At 42.6% G+C, this 21416-nt stretch overlaps 1 protein-coding gene across 12 annotated transcripts in view; it reads right to left on the bottom strand.

Moving 5' to 3' along the window:
- The window catches only part of CDC42BPB (CDC42 binding protein kinase beta), a 98465-nt gene extending 77330 nt beyond the window's left edge, over window positions 1–21135 (bottom strand). For 7 of the 12 annotated variants that reach the window (XM_040602390.1, XM_040602393.1, XM_040602394.1 and 4 more), the window contains exon 1: window positions 20606–21134. In XM_040602390.1, coding sequence (XP_040458324.1) covers window positions 20606–20783 — 178 coding nt within the window. In that variant the 5' untranslated portion in view covers window positions 20784–21134. Of the gene's footprint in view, window positions 1–20605 lie in introns of all 12 variants that reach the window. The other 5 variants (XM_040602397.1, XM_040602396.1, XM_040602399.1 and 2 more) reach the window with 2 other exon arrangements.
- Window positions 21136–21416: the final 281 nt, after the last annotated feature.

The following is a 21416-nucleotide window of genomic DNA, read 5'->3' as shown; positions in this document are numbered from 1 at the left end:
TGAGGAACACGCAGATGATTCTGAGTAGTCCAAGCCTCAAAATATCTTGCCAATTTAACTCCTGTGAAAGCCACCATGCTTGTCTAAGAACTAGACGGCAACAGAGTCCTAGCATGCAAGAGGAAGTAAGTGCTGGCTTACACAACCAGGAACAAACACCAAATAACTATTTGCTGTACTCATATAAGAGAGTAGCTTACCTATGGAAAAATAATGGTTAGGTAAAATAAAAACCAATCAGACCTAAAGGTAATGGCACATGCTAATGCTACAATGGATGCAAGCACAAGGGAGAGAAAGCTTGTATCTGAGATCTAACAGAGGAGGAAGCTCACTGCCCAATTTCTCATACAATCATTTAGGTTGGGAAAGACATTTAAGATCGAGTCCAACCATCAACCTAACACTGCCAAGGCCACCACTAAACCATGCCCCACGTATATGCAAAACTGATATACCGGTGATCAGTTTTTATTATTATAATTACAACCTTCAGAACAGGCTTTGCTTCAAACTTTTATCACTGTGCTTTTTAGTCAATGTCTTGACAGCAGAGAGTACACTGTATTTGAGCCCTTTTCCACGTTATTTTGAAAGCTGCATTGTTCTGGGGGAAAGACCTGGCACTGGCAGAATACAAATTGTGATCTTTCACAGACACATTAAATACATTTGTATTATATAAGGACTGTAAGAACAAAAGGATGTTTTTAGTATCGTTTAGTGCTTTCAAATAATCATTCTTCATTAGCACAGTGATTGACATTTGTTTTAGGATGTTCTAGGGAACAGTTGTCCAAAGAGATTAAATATTTAAAGTAAAACTTGCATTAAAAGTTGAGTTACAGGTTTGTTTTTGCCTAATATATAATTAATTGGATTTTAAGACATTCTTTTGTTTGGTAAGGAAAGCTGTAAGTGTTTGACACTTTGGAAGTGTCAGCAGGAAGGCAATACACCATGCCAACAAGTCATATACAGGCTCTTCGAATTACAAATTTTACCTGGGACTGTCTGATACCCCAGACATTTGAGACAACTGAATGGGGAGCTACATGACCACTTTAATCCAGGAAATCCATTCTGCTGCTGAAATAGTTCCCCCTTGTTCCTTCCCACCACACTCCACTCTATCATTAATGTTCACGTGCTATGTCAAATCAGAACATTTCCAGGTGAAAGCTAACTTGTCCATCCCATCCCCTCCCACCGAACCATTCACCCAATGCAACCCACAGCTGCGACACTGCAGCCCCATCCCAAGGCAGGCAGCAGGACAAGGCTGGAGAGGGGCAAAATGGTCTTTTTTAAAATTGGTACGGACGCGCCTTGGACCGCAGTGAGCACTCAAGTGCTACATGAGAGTCTGTTCCTAGCCAACCTACAGCACATTAGGACAGGATCTTCCAAGATACATGTCAAATCATTGTGAGAAATGGATGGCAACAAACACCACAGAATACAGTCTCTTTTTAATACAGCTTTCTTTGTACCTGAATTTTTCTGTACTCCTAGTCCAGGGCCAGATTTTGCAGGTGTTGGGGAGGCCATTTAAGCCACAGCAAATGGTGATCACATATTGAAACACGTTCTTAATAGAAAAATTGTTTCTGGCTTCTACATGAATCACTAGTTCCAAACAGTAAAATTTCAATGATTCAATTTCTTTCATTCCATACCAGTTATAAATATTGCTAAAATCCACTTATTTTACTGCATGATGAATAATCTAAAAAGCAGAGTTAATTTTTTTGTAGAACAGTTTGAGAATTATGACTTCTTAGAAAAACCATTTGATACTGTCACTTTTCAGATATTTTCAAACTAGAGATTAAGAAAATCTCAAATTTGAGCTCACCCAAATTTCAATAACATATGAATGAAATAATTTCAGACCCAGTACCTCTTGCACACCCTACTAAGAAATAAAACAATTCCAGTCTGTTGACCACACTGTGCTGATATAAACTTAACATACACTTACATTAATGAAGCCACTTACATCATCAACGTATAAGGAAATTTCTAGTTTTCTGACAGCGTGCTTTATATGACCTTAAAAGTAAAACTTCGCAAGACAAGCAGCATGACTGTTTTATCAATTGATTACAGTAAATGCACATCTATTGTTTTCTCCAGATATATGCAAGATGTTCTCTCAAGTTACTAAAAACTTAATACATGCATTATATAACAGAACGATTCATACTTTACATTAGTGCTATATTTACCACATGCCACCTCCTTTATTTTAAAGGTTAGAGGCTTCTATTAGTAAGCTCTTCTTGACAAAGCACCATGTACAAATGCACTTACAGTGACAGTAGAGAAATCCACCTTATGAGGTATCCTTTTTCTCTGCTTATAAATTTAGAGTGATGTAAAGATGCAGTTCAGTGACACAACTGGACTGCTGTGACCAGAGGGGCAGTTTCACAGATCTGCTCTCTTCCTTGCATCAGCTGGTCTCACCTCACTGACCTGATTCTTCTCACTAAACCAGCAGAAACCCAGCCTACCAAGACACATAATGTAACTATCATCCTGTAGTTCAACAATTGAATCATCATCACTGAAGGGTTGGGAGAGGCTGCTACATCAGCGCCAGCAAGAAGGCTAAAGGAGCGCAGCACTGTTGCAGAGGCCATCATCTTAGGTAGCACAGACCAAGGTGACGTGGGATGCTCACAGCCTTCACAGCAGCCTAGCGGCTGCAGAGGTGACCTGCCTTGGTGCTAACACCCAGGCACCTGCAGGGAAGGCTGGGTAAGGGAGCAGAGTCAAATGAGAATTACCTTTTTCCTGATACTTCAGTTCTCAGCCACATCAACACCATAAACAAGGAAATATAAGACTAAGGGGAAAGGGCCTTAGATCAGCTAAGAGCTACAGAACTGCACCTGATTTTTTTTATTTTCTTATAAAGGCTCAAGGCTGCAACACTCTGCGTATAAATACCCTGAACTGTTTTTCAATTTCAAGAGTTCAGATAGCAACAGCTACTTTAAGCATAGGTGTGGCACATCTTTCTCTTCACTGCACTTCCTTCTAAATGGCAGCAGGCAGGAGGACATTTTCTCAGACATTACTCACCCTGTTTCAGAACTTCCCTGGAGCTCCAGATCCAATTAAAAGGTCAGTGAAAATCAGATTTTTGCCATAGGAAAAGGCCATAAAGACATGTGACCAGGCACTAGAATATTTGGAGTAGCTCATAACTTGAGCAGAAGCAGGGAAGAGGAGGATTGTCTTTATATCTGCAGAGAATACCAACAAGTCCCATGCCAAGATTTGCTACAAATTATAGTGGAAGGCTCAGAGGGTTTTTTTTATTATTATAAATAATATTTATATTCACTTCACTTATTCAGCTCCCTCTCAAGACCAGGAACTCCAAAGCCAAAGACATTCTGCCTTGCTCTGCTCCTTCCAATGCCCCTGGCTGGGAGCAATGGAGAGGAAGACCAGTCAGAGCAGCACTGTTTTCACTGACTCAAAAGTGCTGGAAGTCACTACCAACACAACACAGGGCAAGCAGGGCGTTAGGAGCACAGTCAGCCATCTAACAGAAAAATCCCTGGGTTTTGGGTATTCAGAAGGCGAGTGCATGTCCAGAGGCCAGGATGCTTCCTGACACTTAGTTGCTCAGGAAGGATGTAAATAGAGTAGAAAGGGAAGAAAAATACACCTCTCACCCTTCCAAGGCACAACTGAAAACTCTCCCCAGATAAAACAACGTGCTTCTAATTTCACTATGCAACTATTTTTTGTCTGACACTGACTCAGCACATTTCAAAATTTGGCTGTATCTATCCCCAGGCTTTCCATACACTACAGTTAAAATCTAAATTGGAAAAGCAAAGTCTAGATTTTGCAGGGGAAACCTATGAGGAGATCCTAAACCTGACCTTAGGTATAGAATTCTAGAAATGGAGTCAAACTGTGTGGTACGTGGATCATTAGCAGCACAGATTTTTAAGAAGTGCTCACAGCTCAAAACAAAGGCACAAATTGTCATTATTAAGAAATAAACCAAGAAGCCTGAAGAAATCTGTTTTGGAATATTGCCTATTTAAGTTATCATTTGCTAAATGGCACCAACTAATTATTCTGAAGTTTCAAACTGGCCAAGACCATAACACTTGCTATTAAATAAGAATAAAAATCCATCTAAACCTTGTTTGGAAGCAGGGTATTTTTTTAATACACATTAAATAACCCTGAAAGAAACATTTTGGATTAACGAGAACTTGAAATATTAGGCACATCACAGTTTATGTATGTTCAAATTTTTCAACTGTCCTTTAAATCAAATAGTCATCCTTAGGGAAGTCAAATCCTGGAACAGTTAAGAGTGAATTTTTAAAAATCCAACTGATTTAGAGCATGACTAAAGATAACATCTCATGTATATGCAAAGCATACAGAACACGAATCTAAAAACAGAACACCATGCCTTTTCCTAGAGACATTTCCACGTCTCCAAGCATTATAAATTCAGCTTGCTCTAGTACAGTCGGGATGGAGCTCTTCCTTCTTCTCTTCCCTCTTTCTGCATTTTTGCCACCCTTTCTTATCCAGCTTTTTGCTGATTTATGTATAATACACACTGAATAAGTTATTTTGTTTTATCTCAGTATTTTGTGTATCAAAGAACACACTTCTGCTTTTGGTTTTGTTTAGTATTTTTAGCTCACCTTTTCCTAACATCTTTGCCATGATATCTTTCGGAAATTCTTAAATCCAGTTTCTAGCTCATGATTTTAGACAACAAGCTCCCAGTAGACTGCCAGCCCACATGACACACTGTTCAACAGACATGCTTCTAGGCATTCCCAAACCACTTGCAGGCTCCTGGAAGCTTCTATCTTCCATACTACCATTCCAAACCAGAACATACCTCCCATTACTGCACGCCCCAGCGTGATCTGCAGCAGCCCAAGCTCCCTGGCTTCCAGCTTCTGCTTCTTTCTTGCGTATGCTTAAAGCCAGCAGGAAACAAAAATCTGTTCATCATCCTTAGCCAATACTAAAATTAGTGCCAATAAAATATGAAAAGTATTTAAATCATTACACTCACAGTTGCAAATACCACGTTGCACCTTTACATCTCACATTTTCAAGGGTTGCATATCAAATGAGGAACATCCCAACAAGTTTTTATATCAGATGCAGTATCAGATAGAATGTTCTGCTTTTAAGCTTGTTTTTTTTAAACACAATTTTTCAGTTTTGTACACTCCTCTTTAATTTAAGAGTAAGATTATACACACGCCATCTTCATTTAATAAGCACTACAACCATAATCCTTTCACCCTAAGATTTATTTCCATACGTTTAAGCAGAGGATTCATTTTCTTTCCTCGTTTACAGCCCATCATGACAGCTGTGTTGATTTCAAAACAGAAAATCAAGTACCAGGACATTCAGAACAAGCTTGTAGTAGGCTGGCAATCTCAAATCTTCATCTATACCTCAGGCTCCATTCTGTTGGCTCCCAACCTTTTCCTTTACTCATACTTGAAAATAACAACCAGCCATCTGGATGCTCCAGTGTAACACCAGGGTGAGCACCTGCATGCCAGTACAGATGCAGCTGGAAAAGCCTTCCAGTGCAGATATGCTTTTACAACTTTCCCATTCCAGAGTAGGAACCAGTGAAGATGCATTAACTTCATTCCAGAAATCTTCTGACACAGTACATGGCCTCTAAGGAGGCCACAAGGAGAAGATGAGAGCACAAGCAGCAGAACAAGGAATTTCTGCCAATCTTCAAAATACTTTAATCTGTTGCAACATAACTGCACGCTAATACAGACACTGAGTCAACTATTTACACAGAGAAAAGCCAAATCGTTGCCCTTCTACTTCCTTATACATCATTTTAGCTATACCCCCCCATTCCCTTCTCTTTTTCCACATAGAATTTAATATTTTCCTTTACTAATTTATCTCTGGTATCATCTAAGTAAACCTTAGCTTCTTTGCCCATTCAGTGATTGTTTTAGCTCTTAAGTAATATTTTTCCACTTGCATTGACTCATTTTAAAAAACCATTCAGTCCCAAACCACAATCTTCTAAAGACTCAAACTTTTCATCCTTGATACTGTAGTTCAGACACACTAGTTTCATTTTTGATCCTAGTATTGTGGAGCTGAGGCTATGTAATCCTTTTGTTCCATAAACTACTTTGAAATTTTCTAATGGAAAAGTCTGGAAGAAATGTAAACTTTAATTTTTTTCCTTTTTCATCTCCTACAGTTCTTGACATTTATGCCACTTACGTCACTGTTTTTTTTAATCTACATGAAACAAGTGCTAAGGACCACTTGTTTAGTAGTTTCACAGCCTTTGAAGTAACATGCAAGCTTCGATCTGGTTCTTATGGGCAGGTACACACACAAGTCTGCGACAATGGTCTCCAAGACAGGGATACCATGCAGCATCGAGGGGAACGGCAGCTGTGGTTATAAAGCTTGCATTTTTGTTGTGCAAATCTTATGTAAAGGAGTTTAAGCCTTGAACTATTCTGGCAACCGTCCTAATGTTTATGCCCTAACAGCCACGAAATTTCTCTTCTGTCACAACTTCTTGAAGTTTAACTTGTTTCCTGTATAAACTGAGTTTTAAAACAAATTCATAGCAGCATCATTTTAAAAAAGTAAAAATCTAAGTCCACAAAACCTTTAAAAAGAAGTATCAGGAACAGTTATGTATTGAACTATTTCACCATATTATCTGCATAAGCAGCAAGTGTGACTTTGTCACAATTTCTATTATGGTGCTCAGACTGTTACTCTTACATAGGAACAAAAATATATCTTATTATTTTAAGAAATTCTACAGTAGCAGAGTAGTTTGTGCAGTTACTGGCAAAAGTTCACCCTGAGTCACTGTTCAACTGTATTTTAAAGGAAAGAAAGAAGCCAGAAGTGTTTACAACTGTATTATATTAAACTAAAATTTAAGAAGTTGTCCTTTTCTGAAGAACCATTCTCTAAGAACTGCATTTTCAAAGAACCAAGAAGTCAGTTTGGAGTCTCATCTTTCGTATATGAACATAATTTAACATATCAAAACCCCCAAAAGTCCAGTCAGTTATCATAGAAGAAAGACCTTTTTCTTTGAGTATCATCAGATCCATCTCTCTCCTTCAAAATCTTATTTAACAACCATTTTAGTACATTAGCTCAACTTAACAGTTTTCCTTAAAGTACAGGCTATCGCTTCTGGAAGTACCAGGTAAAGACATCTTCTGGCCTGAGCACTGTTCACAGTATATTGATCAATATTTAGGACCTCAAGTGATGCTTTTCCCAGTCCTTTCTAATTCAAGTACCTGCTTATTTTTTATTCCATTACTGCAAATCTTAGTTCAAGTACTATGACTCTTGAACAATCTATTTCTGGACAAGTGTTAAAAGATTACAAGTAGACAGTGTTGATTTCCTCTTCCACAAATTGTTATGCACAGCTATATTTATTTCCTTGCCAATATATATTTTTATAAAATCACAAAAGTGATAAGTAACAGTCTCCACCTAAGTCACTCAGAAAATGGAAAGGCTAGGTTCTTAAATGTTATATGGAACATGAGGGGGGAGGGAGAGACAAGGGCAAGGAGATTGAAGTAAGAAGTAGGTCTTGCCCATGCTTCTCTCTTGCAGAAAGATAATCCATTATCTTTCACCAGCTGTCACCCATTTCAGAGCTTCCCACAGAGCTCTGAAGGTAAATTACTGGAGCATATTTTCCAGTAATGTCTGTATTCTTTATTCTGTAGCTATCAAGCATATACTTGAAGTAAGAGGTATTATTACCAATGTGCACAATGACATATTACAGCCCCTGACGCAAAAGATCATTGCAGTAATGCATGTACAAGCACACATTGCTGTTTTAAAGACATCACTGCAGTGTGTCTTCTCTAAATACAAATAGGAAATAAGAAGTAAAAAGTCTGAACAATGAAACAAAAGAGGAAATTAAGGACATGAGAGGAAGAGGATGATATTTCTCAGTAGTTTTAGGCAGCAAGACTCAGTCCAAAAAAAAAGTTATTGCCATTACTTCACTCTCTGCTTTTTCCCCCAAGGTACCTGTACTGTGTGCAGGTACCTCCCGAGACAGAAGCAATACACTGCAGTACACTGCAACCAGAACACAGTGTGAACAACTTCCATACATCAACTGCTAACATAGCTGATAGCTCACAACCACAGCATCTGAAACAACTAACTATACAACACTTTGAACAAAGTTTCCTCTGAAAAATTAACACACGTTATAAACAGCTTACATACACAGTCCTTGCCCTAGAAGGATAATGGACCATTACATGGTATAGTACTGTCAGTTAATGCCTTCACAACATATGTTCTCTGGCAAGGATGTCTACCAGACTTACAGGCATTTAGGAATCACGAGAATTTTGAAAAATCTTGTTTTCCCAGAAGTTTGCTGCCAGCAACATACTCAAAAACACAGATATAAATTGATTGTTTGGAAAGCCAAGTGTCACTTAGGATACTCTATTAATAATCACAACACACCACTAATAAAGGATTCAGTTCTTGGGTTTTGTTCCATTTGTATGTTGTTATCCTCATCATTAATATCACTTCCCGTGCTATTTTCCATATATCAATGTGATTTGTTTTGGTTAGCTAAGTGCACTATCAAGAAAGAGTATCAGCTTTAAAACCATGTTGCAAGTCTGACTTCATCTAAGTCAGAGGAAACCAAACACTGGCAAGTATCTCCCGTTAGATCTTTACAACTATGATGAAGACTGCTTCACCCTGATGTTAGCAACTGCTTAGTCAGACTTCTTTTAATGTCATATATAAGGACATTAGGAACTCTACTAGATAGAGATCCCTTTGTGATATGAGAACGTATCTAGCAGAACAGCTAAACCTGTATTTATCATAAAGGATGATTCAGGCTGGCAGTCATGCAGGGATTGCAGGCTCTTCTGACAGCTCCATGAAACAAAGCTTTAAAATACTTCAACTGCTATCAAGGCTAACAACTACACATAAGGAAGCCAACACTTGGGAAAAAGCACTAGACATAAAACATCGGTTCAAAGTTCTTGAAACCTGTTTCGGCAATTCTCTTCCAGGAACAAGGAAACTGGTGCTTTTATTAAAACACATAGAAGAACAACATGAACAAAATTTAGCTTCCAATCATTTACAAGCCTAAAATTTAGTTAAAAGTTTGTCAATGCTTATGTTCAGACTACATGGTAAAATGCCAACCAATCAGGCTAAACAGCTAAAATTACCAAAACCGAATAGTAAATTTACACAAGTTGTGTCAACTACTTTATCTGCAACAGTAAGAAGATTCTGTTTCACATATTTCTTTTCATTCAGAGAAGTATCTATCAAGAACAACTGTTTTCTATTAAAGCATCTAGGATGTTACATAAATTTCCTAACACAGGGGGGGGAAAAAAATATATATAACCACAGAACAATTTTAGGTTGGAAGAGACCTCTAGAGATCAGAGTCCAACCTCCTACTCAAAGCTGAGATAACATTAAAGTTCAATCAGGTTGCTCAAGGCCTTGTCAAGCTGAGGTTTATCTGCTGGGACTATCACCCCTCTGGGTGCCTCTTCCAGTGCCGACCACCCTCAGGAGGAAAATTGTTTTTCCCTCCCCCGTACACAGTCAGATTTCTCCTTGCTACGCCTGTGTCCATTGCCTCTCCTTCTTGACACTGCACCTGAGAACAGTCCACCTCTGTGTTCTCCGTAACTACACGTCCTGCGGTTCAGGATCAGGACCAATTCCCCTTCTCCAGGCTCACCAAACCCAGGTATCTCGGGCTCTTCTTGCACTTCAGGTGCTTCCGGCCTCCAACCACATCAGTGGTTCTCTGCTGGACTCACTTCAGATTCCTGCTGTTCTTTCTGTACTGGGAAGCCCAGAACTGGACACAGTACTCCAGAAATGGCCTCACAAGTACTGTAAAGAGCAGAATAACCACTTCCCTCAACCTACTGACTACACTCTTGCTGATGCAGTTTCGCACACAGGCAGCTTCCATTTCTACAATGAGGCACTACTGAATTTTTCAACTAATTGTCTACCAGGATCCCCAAATTTTTTCTGCAAGGCTGCTTTCTAGATGGCCATTCCCCAACGTTTACAGCTCCACAGTGCAAGATTTGGCACTTGTCATGTCAAACTTCATGAGGTTTTACAGTGTGAAGGAAATATAACGCTGGTGTGGAAAAGGTAAAGTATAGAATGTAATCTCTACTATCCCCACCCTCACCTGAAACATTAAACAAAACCTTTATGATGTTTAATACTACCCACAAGAACAGGAAGCTTATAACTTATAACCTGTAGCTCTGATACCGTCAAAATCAACCAGGGCACTTCTGCTCCTGGTTTGAGCCACCCAAACGCATGCAATACCTTTAATGTTGAGGATAATTACTGCAAAGCCTTTTCCTAAGAGCAGTAAAAGCTTCTCCATCACCGAACTTGTTTTAAAACGAAAAATCCCCCCCCTCCCTCCTTCTCAAAAAGTGTTGGGTCTTTCATCTTTACAATTCACATCAGACACAGTCAACTTCAGGATGCACAAGGATTATTTCTCACCAAGGGCGCAGATCTGCCTGGGTCAAGTATAGCCCTGTTGGTATAGTACTACACCCCAGCCAGTAAAACCCCGCTGGCCCATAATAACATACATAACAATACAGTAACATAACAATAACGAGCGATAACCACTCAGTTAAGCCCAGTTGCCTTAATAACCAGTAAATACTTCTAATGGTAAGATAAAGACAGTCTGTGGGAATGATATAGCCTCCAGTTAAGTATCCCCTCTGTATGCTGTCCTTACTATGTTATCTGGAGTACCAGGCCAGCAGAACCACAGTTTAAAAAGAGCTGTTTGATACTGTCATTATTCCCAACTTAAACATTAACTGTCCAGGAAACTAAAGGCTGAACTTGTAGGAAATGGAAATCTTCAGTTACACAATAGAGTAAGTTAACGCAAAGTTAATTCCTCTGTGCAGCGATGCCATGCCACGAGACTTCAGGCATTTTGCTACAAATAGTTAAAGCTAGTCTGGAAGGAAAATGTGCTTCTTCCCTGTGACACAACAGGCTAACTCATCTGCAGCTTCTCAGAAAATCTGCTCTGAAAGATGAAGTGGTGTGAGTTTAGGAAAAATACCACATTACCCATAAAAGGCAAAAAGATTAAACAGCACACACTCCGGCCCTCACTCTGCATTTATAACCCAAGACCTAGCAGTTACCAGCTACCAGTTATTCCATTAGGACCTTTAGATCACTTTTCGTCATTTGTACACAAAAATTTTCTTCTCCCAGCCTCCTGTAATAAGTCCTATAAAGTATGGTTCTGAATCACAAAAACGTGGTTTCCCCCTTTTAAGCAAGTAACTTGAGAGGGTCACAGGGCAACAAAGCCATTCCAAAAAGGACCCACGGATAGCCAGTGTGCAGTGAGATCCCTCCTTGCCTTAAAGAACACATAAACTAAAAAGAAAGAAAATGTGGACAGATAATTATGTTTCCGTTTCATTCAGGTGCAGTGCAAATCATAACAGACTGCATAACGGAAACCCAATTCCTTAACTGAAATTTTTCAATGCAAACCTCTTACTCGGGTATAACTAGTCACAGAAAAAAAAAATACATTTGCTACTCTTCTCCAGGTTCACAGCCCACTTAGCACAACTCTAGAAGGGATTCAAGTTCTCAGTGTTTAAAAAAAAAAGGGTTCTTTGCTGGGAGAGAGGTTTTGTTGTCTTTTTTTCCAGTACTACAGGGTTTAAACCAATTTAGGTAGGGCATGATCTACTTTTTATGTACCTTTGGAGAATTTCTAGTGACCCAAAGCTTTTCATTAAGTCTCATCTATCCAGAAAAAGCATACAGTTTAGTTCTTAGGCTAAGGGACCACTACTAGTAGGGCAATCAATGCACTAAAAAACCTCCATACTTCTATAGTGGTTGCTATATTCTGGGTAAAGTTACACCACCTATAAAAAAAGTGAATCCACATCCCACGAACTACACAGTCCCAAATAAAAGTACAATATTGCCAGAATAGTTCCAATGCTCCTTTAAGACTGACTTCCACATACCTACTTAAGTGAGTTTAAAACTGGTTTCATCTTACTTACTACTTCATCATTCACTGAATTTTTAAATGAAAATTAGAACAATATAACTCATGTTTAAGCAGAATTAAAAGTCCAGACAGAATTTTGTATAGACTTTTCTAAAATCCTAAACATGCACATCTCGCTAAACTGGCATAAACACATTTCAAGCAGGACTTCACAAAGCAGTTATCGTTTACATTTATGTTGGAGAACAATTATAAATGGTGAAAAGAATTTGGGATATATCTGGAATTGACACTGCTTCTGATCTTTCCTCTTCTTGGCCTTTTTGGGAAAGGCAGCTATACATATTCAGCCCTCAATGGCATTGCACTTAAGCAAATCAAGTACTTTATCTCAGCCTTCATTAATGCACACCTGATTAATAAACTCCATACATTTCCAACAATTCAATACTTGGTGAAGACATCCCCACCGTTTTCAAAAGCTCAGACTCCTTTACAGAGGTCTCGGGTTGGGCATCCAGAGGTACTAGTCACATTTGAAGCTTTAGGCCATCGTTAAGTAATAACATGTTTTAGCGTTAAGACCCTGATGACATGAATGACAGAAATTAAGATCTCAGGCACTTCAGGATGCCTAAGGCCTCAGCTGGCAATGACGGATGCACACACTTAATCTGAATGCGCTCTAAGTATATCTACAGACATGATTACTGAGGTCTATGCAAAATCAGGGCTTAAGAAAACAGCATGTAGTTTCCTATACAAGAAAGCTACATTCATTATAGCGAACAAAGATCTTTATAAATGAAGGCTTGCATTCTGGCAATCTGCATATGCTAGTGAGAAAAATGGAGGAGAATATTTTAGTATTAGGAGACAGCTAAAATGAACAGATCATGTTGAAGCACAGACCAAATGTACTTAGAAATTCTTAGACCTCGAAAAGCTTTTTAAAATTAAGTCCCTTTTCTTAACGTAAACGAACCAACCAATCAACAAGCTTAGAGCTTCAAGCTCTTTGGTAACTACATCAAGAATATATTGGAATTCTCAAGTGTACCTTATGAAAGGCTTAGAAAATGAATCTCAACTCTGTTTAAAGCATTATCAAAGGCAAAAATACAGCAAAAAGCTTTAACAAGTCCCTTCTGTTTTTCTAAATAGATTTGCTTGTAGTCCATCATCTTATTCACTTTTCAGACATGGGTAATGAAAAAGATGAACCCATAAAATTTTTCCTAATCCTAGGCACTATATTCTGTTAATGGCTCAGATAATGGCACAATTGTTTAGGTAAGTACCATAATTCTCCCTTTTTGTAATACCCATCTAAAAACAGCTTACATTAACTGCTTCAAATTACAAGCAACAGATAAAATGTAAATTTCATAAACTTGAAGAATCTGTAGTAGTCTAACATTCCCAACTAACCTCAACTATAGACCTACATTACTAAACCCAAAACAATTAATATATAACCATAAAGTAAAAGCAACTTGCTAAAAAAAGCTGATGAAACAAGTCTCTTCAGTTCTGACTCACACAGTTAAAATCATTTGTTTTCAGTAGGTGTAGAAGAAACTGACTCACTCCCACATGTGAATTATTTGCAAAAAAAAAGGTTAGTTGAACTTCATTTGATAAAAAAGTTCATTGCACTGAATCTGCTGACTAAACTGACATACAAGCCATTTCCACTGATAATACATAACTTTGCCAAACCAGGGAAGTTTTAAGGACATAAATTATCTTTTGCAAAATATTATATCTTAATATTACCTATAAAAAAGCAATATGAAAATAATTTAGATTTCTACAGGAAAGTCAGAAAAAAAGTTAAATTTACAGATGCTTATAAAACTTCACTTCTGCATTCTATACTTTTCTCATGTACCATGAGTGAGAAACCACTACCTGCACGCATTTTTTTCTGTAAGACAAAACTATCAATGACTTATTTACCCCTTTCTGAGTTTTCATTTCTAAACAGAATTAAAATGAAAAATATAGGTCACAGCCTTTAACATACCACATAACTCCTCAAGCCCTCACTAAAGACTGTTGCTATTTATTAGCAACTTCATCCACAGAAGAAAAGCAATACTGACTTCCTTCTGTGGGACAAAAGACAAGCTTCACCCAAGATGCCTGTGATCTTAACAGCACATGACAATGTATCTCTCATCCTCCAGACCACAATGCTTTCCCACTGTCAAAACATGACTGCAGCATTCAGTGCCGATGTTTCACAGCACAGTCTTACAGAAAGTCATTAAAAAATATCGCCTCACTCTAAAAATAACAGATTAGAGAACAGATGTACTGTAAAGGCTCCATCGTACCCACCGCAGCAGGCTTTGAACCTCATGCCTTCAGATCACTAGCCCTGACTACAATGCATTCAAAGCTAACGTGGCAGCTTGGGCTAGTTCAGCATGAATTAATCCTAACACGCATTTTTCAAAAGAACAAAACCAGTTTACTCAAAGCATAGAATGCAGGAAACTGGGATTCGGCAGCCATGCTCACACTCTTCTGCCAGATGACCATCAGACTTCATTAGCAAAGATGATCCGAGCTACAGTGCCCCATGTCCGACCACCAGAAAGCCTTCAGGGAGCAGGAGAGGGTTTCAGCTGCATCAACACCACACTGTGCACAAAGAACGTGTGGCCACCACCACTACTGGCCTTTCCAGAGCTTCTGCAAGGCACCTGTAGCTTCACCCTGCTCCAGTGGGCCCTCATCCCCATCCTACTGCTAGCTCTAGTATCAGAGTTGTAAAGGCTCGTAACAGGCTTTGGTGGGTAGAGGATGGAAGTAGAGGAACTTTGGCCAGTGTCTGAAATTCAGTTTTCTTGTTTATCAGTTGTCTTCATTATCCAACCACACTCACTTCACTCATGCGCCCAGTGGGCTTATCGCTCACTGCACTGCTTTTGCCTACACAGAGGAGGATATTACACAAGCTAGCAGAGCCTGAGGTCCCTTCCTGGCTTTCTATGTGTACTTCTGCAAGCAGGGAAAGGGGGAGGAGTGCTAAAGGGAAAGAAGCGAGGAATTTAAGCCCTCAAGCCAAGAGATAGGACATGTTATCAAGTGACAGTTTTTCCTGGTGTAACCCAAAAAGGCCAAAGAAAAGATCCTCATAAGCAACCCTCAAAGTCTGACAGCTCTAAGGTCATCTCAAAAATACCGAAGGATAGTATCTGCCTCCTACACTAACAGCACACTCAGGCACACACCGTGTTCCCACCCTCTCCCCACACTTTTTCTAGTACATCAGTGCCTGTGGCAGCCAGAGGACAAGGTCTACCCTGCAGCTAGTTTTGAAGATGCTGTAATGCAGGCTGGGAAGACCTTTTCTCAAGTCCACATCTACACTTCTGAATACAACTGCTTTCAAGCTGAGAGAACAGGCTCTACACTCTTCTGACAGAAAGGTGACCCTGTAAGGTTCTCCCTTCCCTCATTAGATTTTTTTATTATTATTTGGAAGGTTAAGGTGCCTCTTTAAGCAGAGCTGGAAGGAGGAGAACGTAGGCCTGGGAGCAGACTTCCAAAGTTCACAGAGCCCCCCAAAAGCAAGATCCAAACTTGAAACACTAGTCCTGACAGCAACCCAAAGTTGTGAGTCACTGCACCGGCACAACAGCAACTCTTTTTGGTGAACCTTCTGCACATGATTTTTCTACCTACGGTCCAGCTTCAGGTCTAACAGATATATACCCTAAAGTGGCAGCCTGAGGCTAGGCTAGAGAGGTTACTTTGAGCGCTCTGCATTTTCCCTCCTCTAGCCCAGACTGGGAATATATTGCTGTTACTACACCAGCACCCGCTGCCAATTACGCCAGACTGTCTTCAAGGGCTCAGCCACAGATGCTCAGCTGGCCTACTCACACTAATCATCTGCAATCTTCTTTCTTTTCCCCACAGCTTCAGCCCCCTTAATTTCCTCTCAGGAAAAATAAAAACCAAACACCCAAACAAAAAAAAAAAAAAAACACCAGCACCATCCAAAAGCAGAACATCAGTCTAGCTGGGTAACAGACCTTGCACAAACTGAGAACGCAGAAGGTAAGTCAGCATTCAAACAGACAGCTCATAACACAAGAGAAATAGCCAGTGCACCTGCTTCAACAAAAAACAAATACAACAAATAAAAATCCAAACCACATTTTAGATCAGTTTAAACTACTCTGACATTGGTTTTGGGTGTTCTTACAGAGAGGACTAGCCAGTACACAGTCCAGGGGCGAGACAACACTGAATGAACTATGTGGGGACATGTGCCATCTTGCCCTCTGTAGCGTGCCAGCAGTACAAAACAGGGTCAGAGGAAACAAAGGCTGGAGCAAGAGGGTCTATGCAACACCAAGAGCATTTTGAATACAAATAAGGCCCATTCCTGTTAGACTCTTCTCTGAACACGCTTGCCTACTGGCTGCAAATTGTGCCAAGTAGCTCTTCCAAAATGGAGCAGCCAGTTGTGCCAGTCCCTGCTGACTGGAAGTAAGGGGCAGTAAGCACCAGCCACAGCCAAGTAAAATAACTCCTGAAAAACAAGGTGATGTCAGACACGCACGAACGTGATGCCAGCCAGCGAGGTGCCCTGCAAGCAGCCACACTAGCACAGTGTTATGAAAGATTCGGGTCCCTCAGTATGATGGAACAAGAGGCTCCACAGGGAGGAACATGCTGTACCTGAAAGCCAAAGGACAAGTGATGCATGGACACCTGAGCTGCAGCCATGCTGCTCCAGCACTCCTGTACTTCTCGTCACATGAAACAAAGGACAGCATATATTTTTTGCAGGAAGTGTCTCTTAGGAGGTCCCTCTGCAGTGCACCAACAATACCACCCCGCAGCACCCAAGCACTGGTGTGCACCACAATCCATCGGAAAAGTTTGAAGGCCATGCAGCCACCTCTGTGCTTGCTGATAGCTTTAGGTAGTCTTTACTAGTGGCCTAGGTCACCCTTACCAAGGGCAGTACCTCCACAGACTCCCAGGGCCATGCAGGCTGCTTTACAGGCTTTCTAGGACCCAGGACTGTCGAGTTCCAGCACCTCCCCAGATGCCAGCTAGGCTGCTCTCCTGACAACTGGAAGGACGAGCAGAGATGGTCAAGCAAGTTGGCCTCAGAGACACAAGGGCTGTTTCACCGATGACTTTCAGAGGAATGAGCAAGTACAACTAGAAGAGGATTCACTGTTCAGATTCCTCACGATTTCTCACTCTAGGAGCAGCAGATGTAGCAACAGTTTAAAAGACACTAAGCACAGATTTGGGAAATTCTTTCTGAACATGTAGACATGGGTCTGTTATCTAACAGACTTGGATTCGATTCCCACTGAGAATACTGAGCATTATTTCAATATCTATTATATAAGCAATACAGTGATAACCAATCGGGCAAGACTTTATTCAGCAGGAGTTATAAATAAAAATAACTAGAAGAAAAGGGCTTTTGAACTCCTCACTTGCAGCTCTTCTCCAAAGATACTTAGCATAAAGATATGCGTATTATACTTCCAATATAGGGAAACAATACAGTCTGTCCGAAAGCTCCATTCACCATGGGAAAGCTACAATTGCCAAGGTTAAAATGGCAGAGTCTTACAACATTTCTAAAGCGATGGAAGCCACAGGCTGCCTCAAGGCGAATGGCCACACCCTACGCTCTTCTATGGTTCACAAATAGGAAGAGGATTTTGAAGAAAAAAGCCTGTGGCAGGACTGCCAGGAAGCAGCAGCAGGATTTATAGGACAAAAGCAATGAGATCCACCATCTGGGGCTCACCAGCCTCTGCAGGTGAGGTGCAAGGCTTCTATAGACAGGGAGAAGGTGGCGTAAGTGTCACAGGATAAACATGGGCCTTAATTTTCTGGACTCCCCACTTCCCCTCTCCAACAATCACCAGCTCCAGAATACAAGCAACATCATGCTGCTGTAAGAGAGCAAAGATACCCACATCCAGCAGCTACACCACACAACTCAGCATGTCCTCTGCACCCCACAACCAGGAAAAAAACCCTCTGCCTCAACTACCATGCCTGAACTCTATTTTCTCTTGGCAATTAAGACTGCAAGCAAGTCCATTAGCCATGCTGAATCATTTCAAGGGAATTTTATGTGCATGATACCTCACACCCAGTTTTAAATCCAAAATAGTAAAGAAATGCTTGTTATATAGCTCAGCTTAATTTAACCTTAATACCTATGCAGCTTATTTCCATTGTCAGCCATGTCTCCATTTTGTCAAAAGGAAATTCCTTCTGTCTCCAGTTGATAAAGAAACACCAATCTTCAAAGTATACCCCAAATATTTAACTACACCCTCACGCTTCTACAGACACACAGCAGCACACAAAACTTGCGCACATCAATCCAGAATATCTTCTAACAGAGAATCAGGCTGTAATTAAGCCTGCACATCATGACATGAGGAAGATCAGCATGTTTGGCATGGTATTTTCCTTATTAGCTGGAGGCAGAAACAAGTTCCTTGTCAGTGGAAACCTACTGTGAGGGCATTAGGACACAGAAAAAAGTGTCTTGTTGGTGGCATGTATTTGTTTTTAACAGCTTGAAGGAATGGAAGGAACACAGAGTATCAACTGTAATTGGTTTTAAGTGTATTCCTTGTTGACGGAACACAAATATACAGCAGTCCAGATTTAGACCCATCCCCTTACCATCAAGGGCCTGGATTATAAACTTTTATCCCTACTCTGCAGCACCAGATGGTAGCTCACATACATTTCAATTATTTATTGAATAGGCACTTTGTTATACTAGGGTAATCCCACACTGCAGCAAGAACTACACACTGTTTTTATTGCGAGCTATACTTTTCATCAAGTCAGTAACCTTTTCATATTCAGTGAACACAATAAATAGAATTAAAGGAAGCGATTTTATAAACAATTGTATGATCTGCCTCCATCACACACAAAATGACAACGCAGGGATCAATCAGTAAGACACAACCACCAGCAGTGCTATAGAAAAAGCGTATCGTTCTTTGGCCTGCCCCAAATCCTTTCTTCAACTTCAGTGCTCAAAGTACCGTCACAGTCTGATCTATCACATTTAACAGTTTGTAGGTGCTCACTCCTACAAGCCATCAGCTTGAAAACAGGAGTACAAAACCAGACTGCACTCTGCTGAAGATGCACAAAGCTCCTACCACAAAACAAATAATCAATGTTCCCCAGGCTGCAGCCTTGCAGGGCAGATGTGATAAAGTGGTTAATTATTCAGTTGGCAATCGCATTACTGACGTCAATGGAAGAGTCCAGGAAGTGAATCCTCTTACTTTGTTAGTGTATGACAAAGAGTGGTGGTCCCCACAGAAATTAAGAGAACCAGCTGTCCCTACATGTTAGCGCTCTGTATGTAGTGCTAAAGACACATATTTGCATTTACTGAAGTAAATAGGCCCCTCCTTGTCCCTTAGGAAATCCTTTGTTTTTGGTTTTGTTTTGGTTTTGTTGTGGGGTTGGTTTTTTGTTGGTTTTTCTGAGGGCTCTTGAAAAGCCTAATTAACTGTACATGCAGGAACAGCTGATAAACGGGACAATATACTCATGAGCAACAATGTCTCCTCCCTCTCCTCCAATTCTTATTCCTCGGAGAAGTTAAGTCACCTTCGTCTTACATTATTATTCATAACTTACTCAGCTGAATAAACCAGTCAGCCACCATGGCCGTTTTAACATAAATTCACTTAGGCATGCAGCAGAGAAGGATCTCTAATACCCACATACCCGTAGTCAATACTCTGAGCTAAACAACACTGGATAGAAAACTTTCATCCTAAGCATTACCGCAGGTACCCCCACTGCCTTTTGTCAGCACCGCCCGGACCACCGGAGGTTTCTCGTTATCGGACCGCTTAACAGCGGGACACCATTAAACAAAGCTGTTATAAAGGCTGCCTGGAATGGCTCTGTCCTTCGGGGGCATGGCCACACTGCAAGGACTGCGCGATGAACGAGCGGTAACTGTGGGTCCCCTCCGACAGCGCCGAGCCGGGCACAGGAGCCGCCTGCTCCCCCTCCCCGGTGGGACCCCGCCGAGGAGGGCTGGATTAGCCTGACGTTTCGGGCTAAGCCGAGCCGGGTTTCAGGCCAAGGACACTCCAGGGCTGCTCCTGCCGCCGGCTGCCAAACGGCCCGCTGGGGGCCGAGGGGAGCTGGGAGGAGACCTGCAGGGGTCAAGGCCCGGCCGGCGGCGGGGGTGTTCCCCAGGGAGGCTCCGCATCCAGGGGCGGCGTCTCCCCACCCCCGCCCGGCCCCGCCGCGGTCGGCAGCGGGCAGCGCGCTCCCGGGGCCGGGCCGCCACCCCGGGCCAGCCTGCCGCCCCTCGCCCGGGCATCAGGGCAGCGGGGGCCGCCCTCCCCTCCCGCTACCCGTACCCACCCCCCATCCCCGCGGGCCACCCCCGCCCTCCGCCGGGCTCACCCCACTCGAGGAAGTCGGAGACGTATCGGTCGCGGCGGAGCGGCGAGTCGCGGCTGCACTCGGCGTAGACGCCGACCAGGAGGTCGAGCAGGGTCTCCACGCTGAGCACGCTGTCGTGCCGCTGCGGCCCGTCCAGCACCAGCTGCTCCAGCCGCTTCAGCCGCACCTTGGCCGACATGGTGCCGCGGCGGCGGGCGCAGGGCAGGGCAGGGCCGGGCCGCTCGGGCGGCGGCGAAGCCGGCTGACGGCGGCGCGCAAAGGCCCGGGGCGCCGCGCTCAGCCGCGCCGCACCGCCCGCGCCCCGCGCCGCCTCCCGCCCCTCGCGGCCGCGCCGGGGCCGAGCGGCTCTTTCCACGGGCTCCGCCTCAGGCCCGGACGGTCCATGGGCCGGACGCGGCCACCCCCTACCCCCGCTCTGGCCTCCCCCCGGCGGCGGGGAAGGGCTGCTCCCGCTGCTGCTCCCGCTCCTCCGCCCCGGCAGCGGCGGCCCCGGCAAGCGCGGCCCGGCGCGTCCCACGGAGCGGCCCCGGCGGCCCCCGGCCACGCCCACCACGCAGCGTCCGCGCGACGTGGGCAGGGCCGCGCGAAGCCGCGCAGGAAGATTGGGACGCGCGCCGCGCCGTAGGGAGGGGGGGGGAGCGCCGCTGCAGCGCCGCGGCAGATTCGCCACGGAGCGTGTGAGGGGCGGCGACAGCGCCGGCCGCACGTTCCCATCCGCACTTTCGCCTCCCGGCGGCGGGGCGCAGCCTGCGCCCCTGTGTCCCAGCCGGCGCCGTCCCAGCAGGGTGGTGGGGGCGCAGCAGGCCCCTCC

Source organism: Falco naumanni, chromosome 7 (genome assembly GCF_017639655.2).
Source record: "Falco naumanni isolate bFalNau1 chromosome 7, bFalNau1.pat, whole genome shotgun sequence".
NCBI classification, from domain to species: domain Eukaryota; kingdom Metazoa; phylum Chordata; class Aves; order Falconiformes; family Falconidae; genus Falco; species Falco naumanni.
The sequence above is the reverse complement of the archived record's forward strand: the minus strand, read 5'-3'. Positions and strand labels throughout refer to the sequence as shown.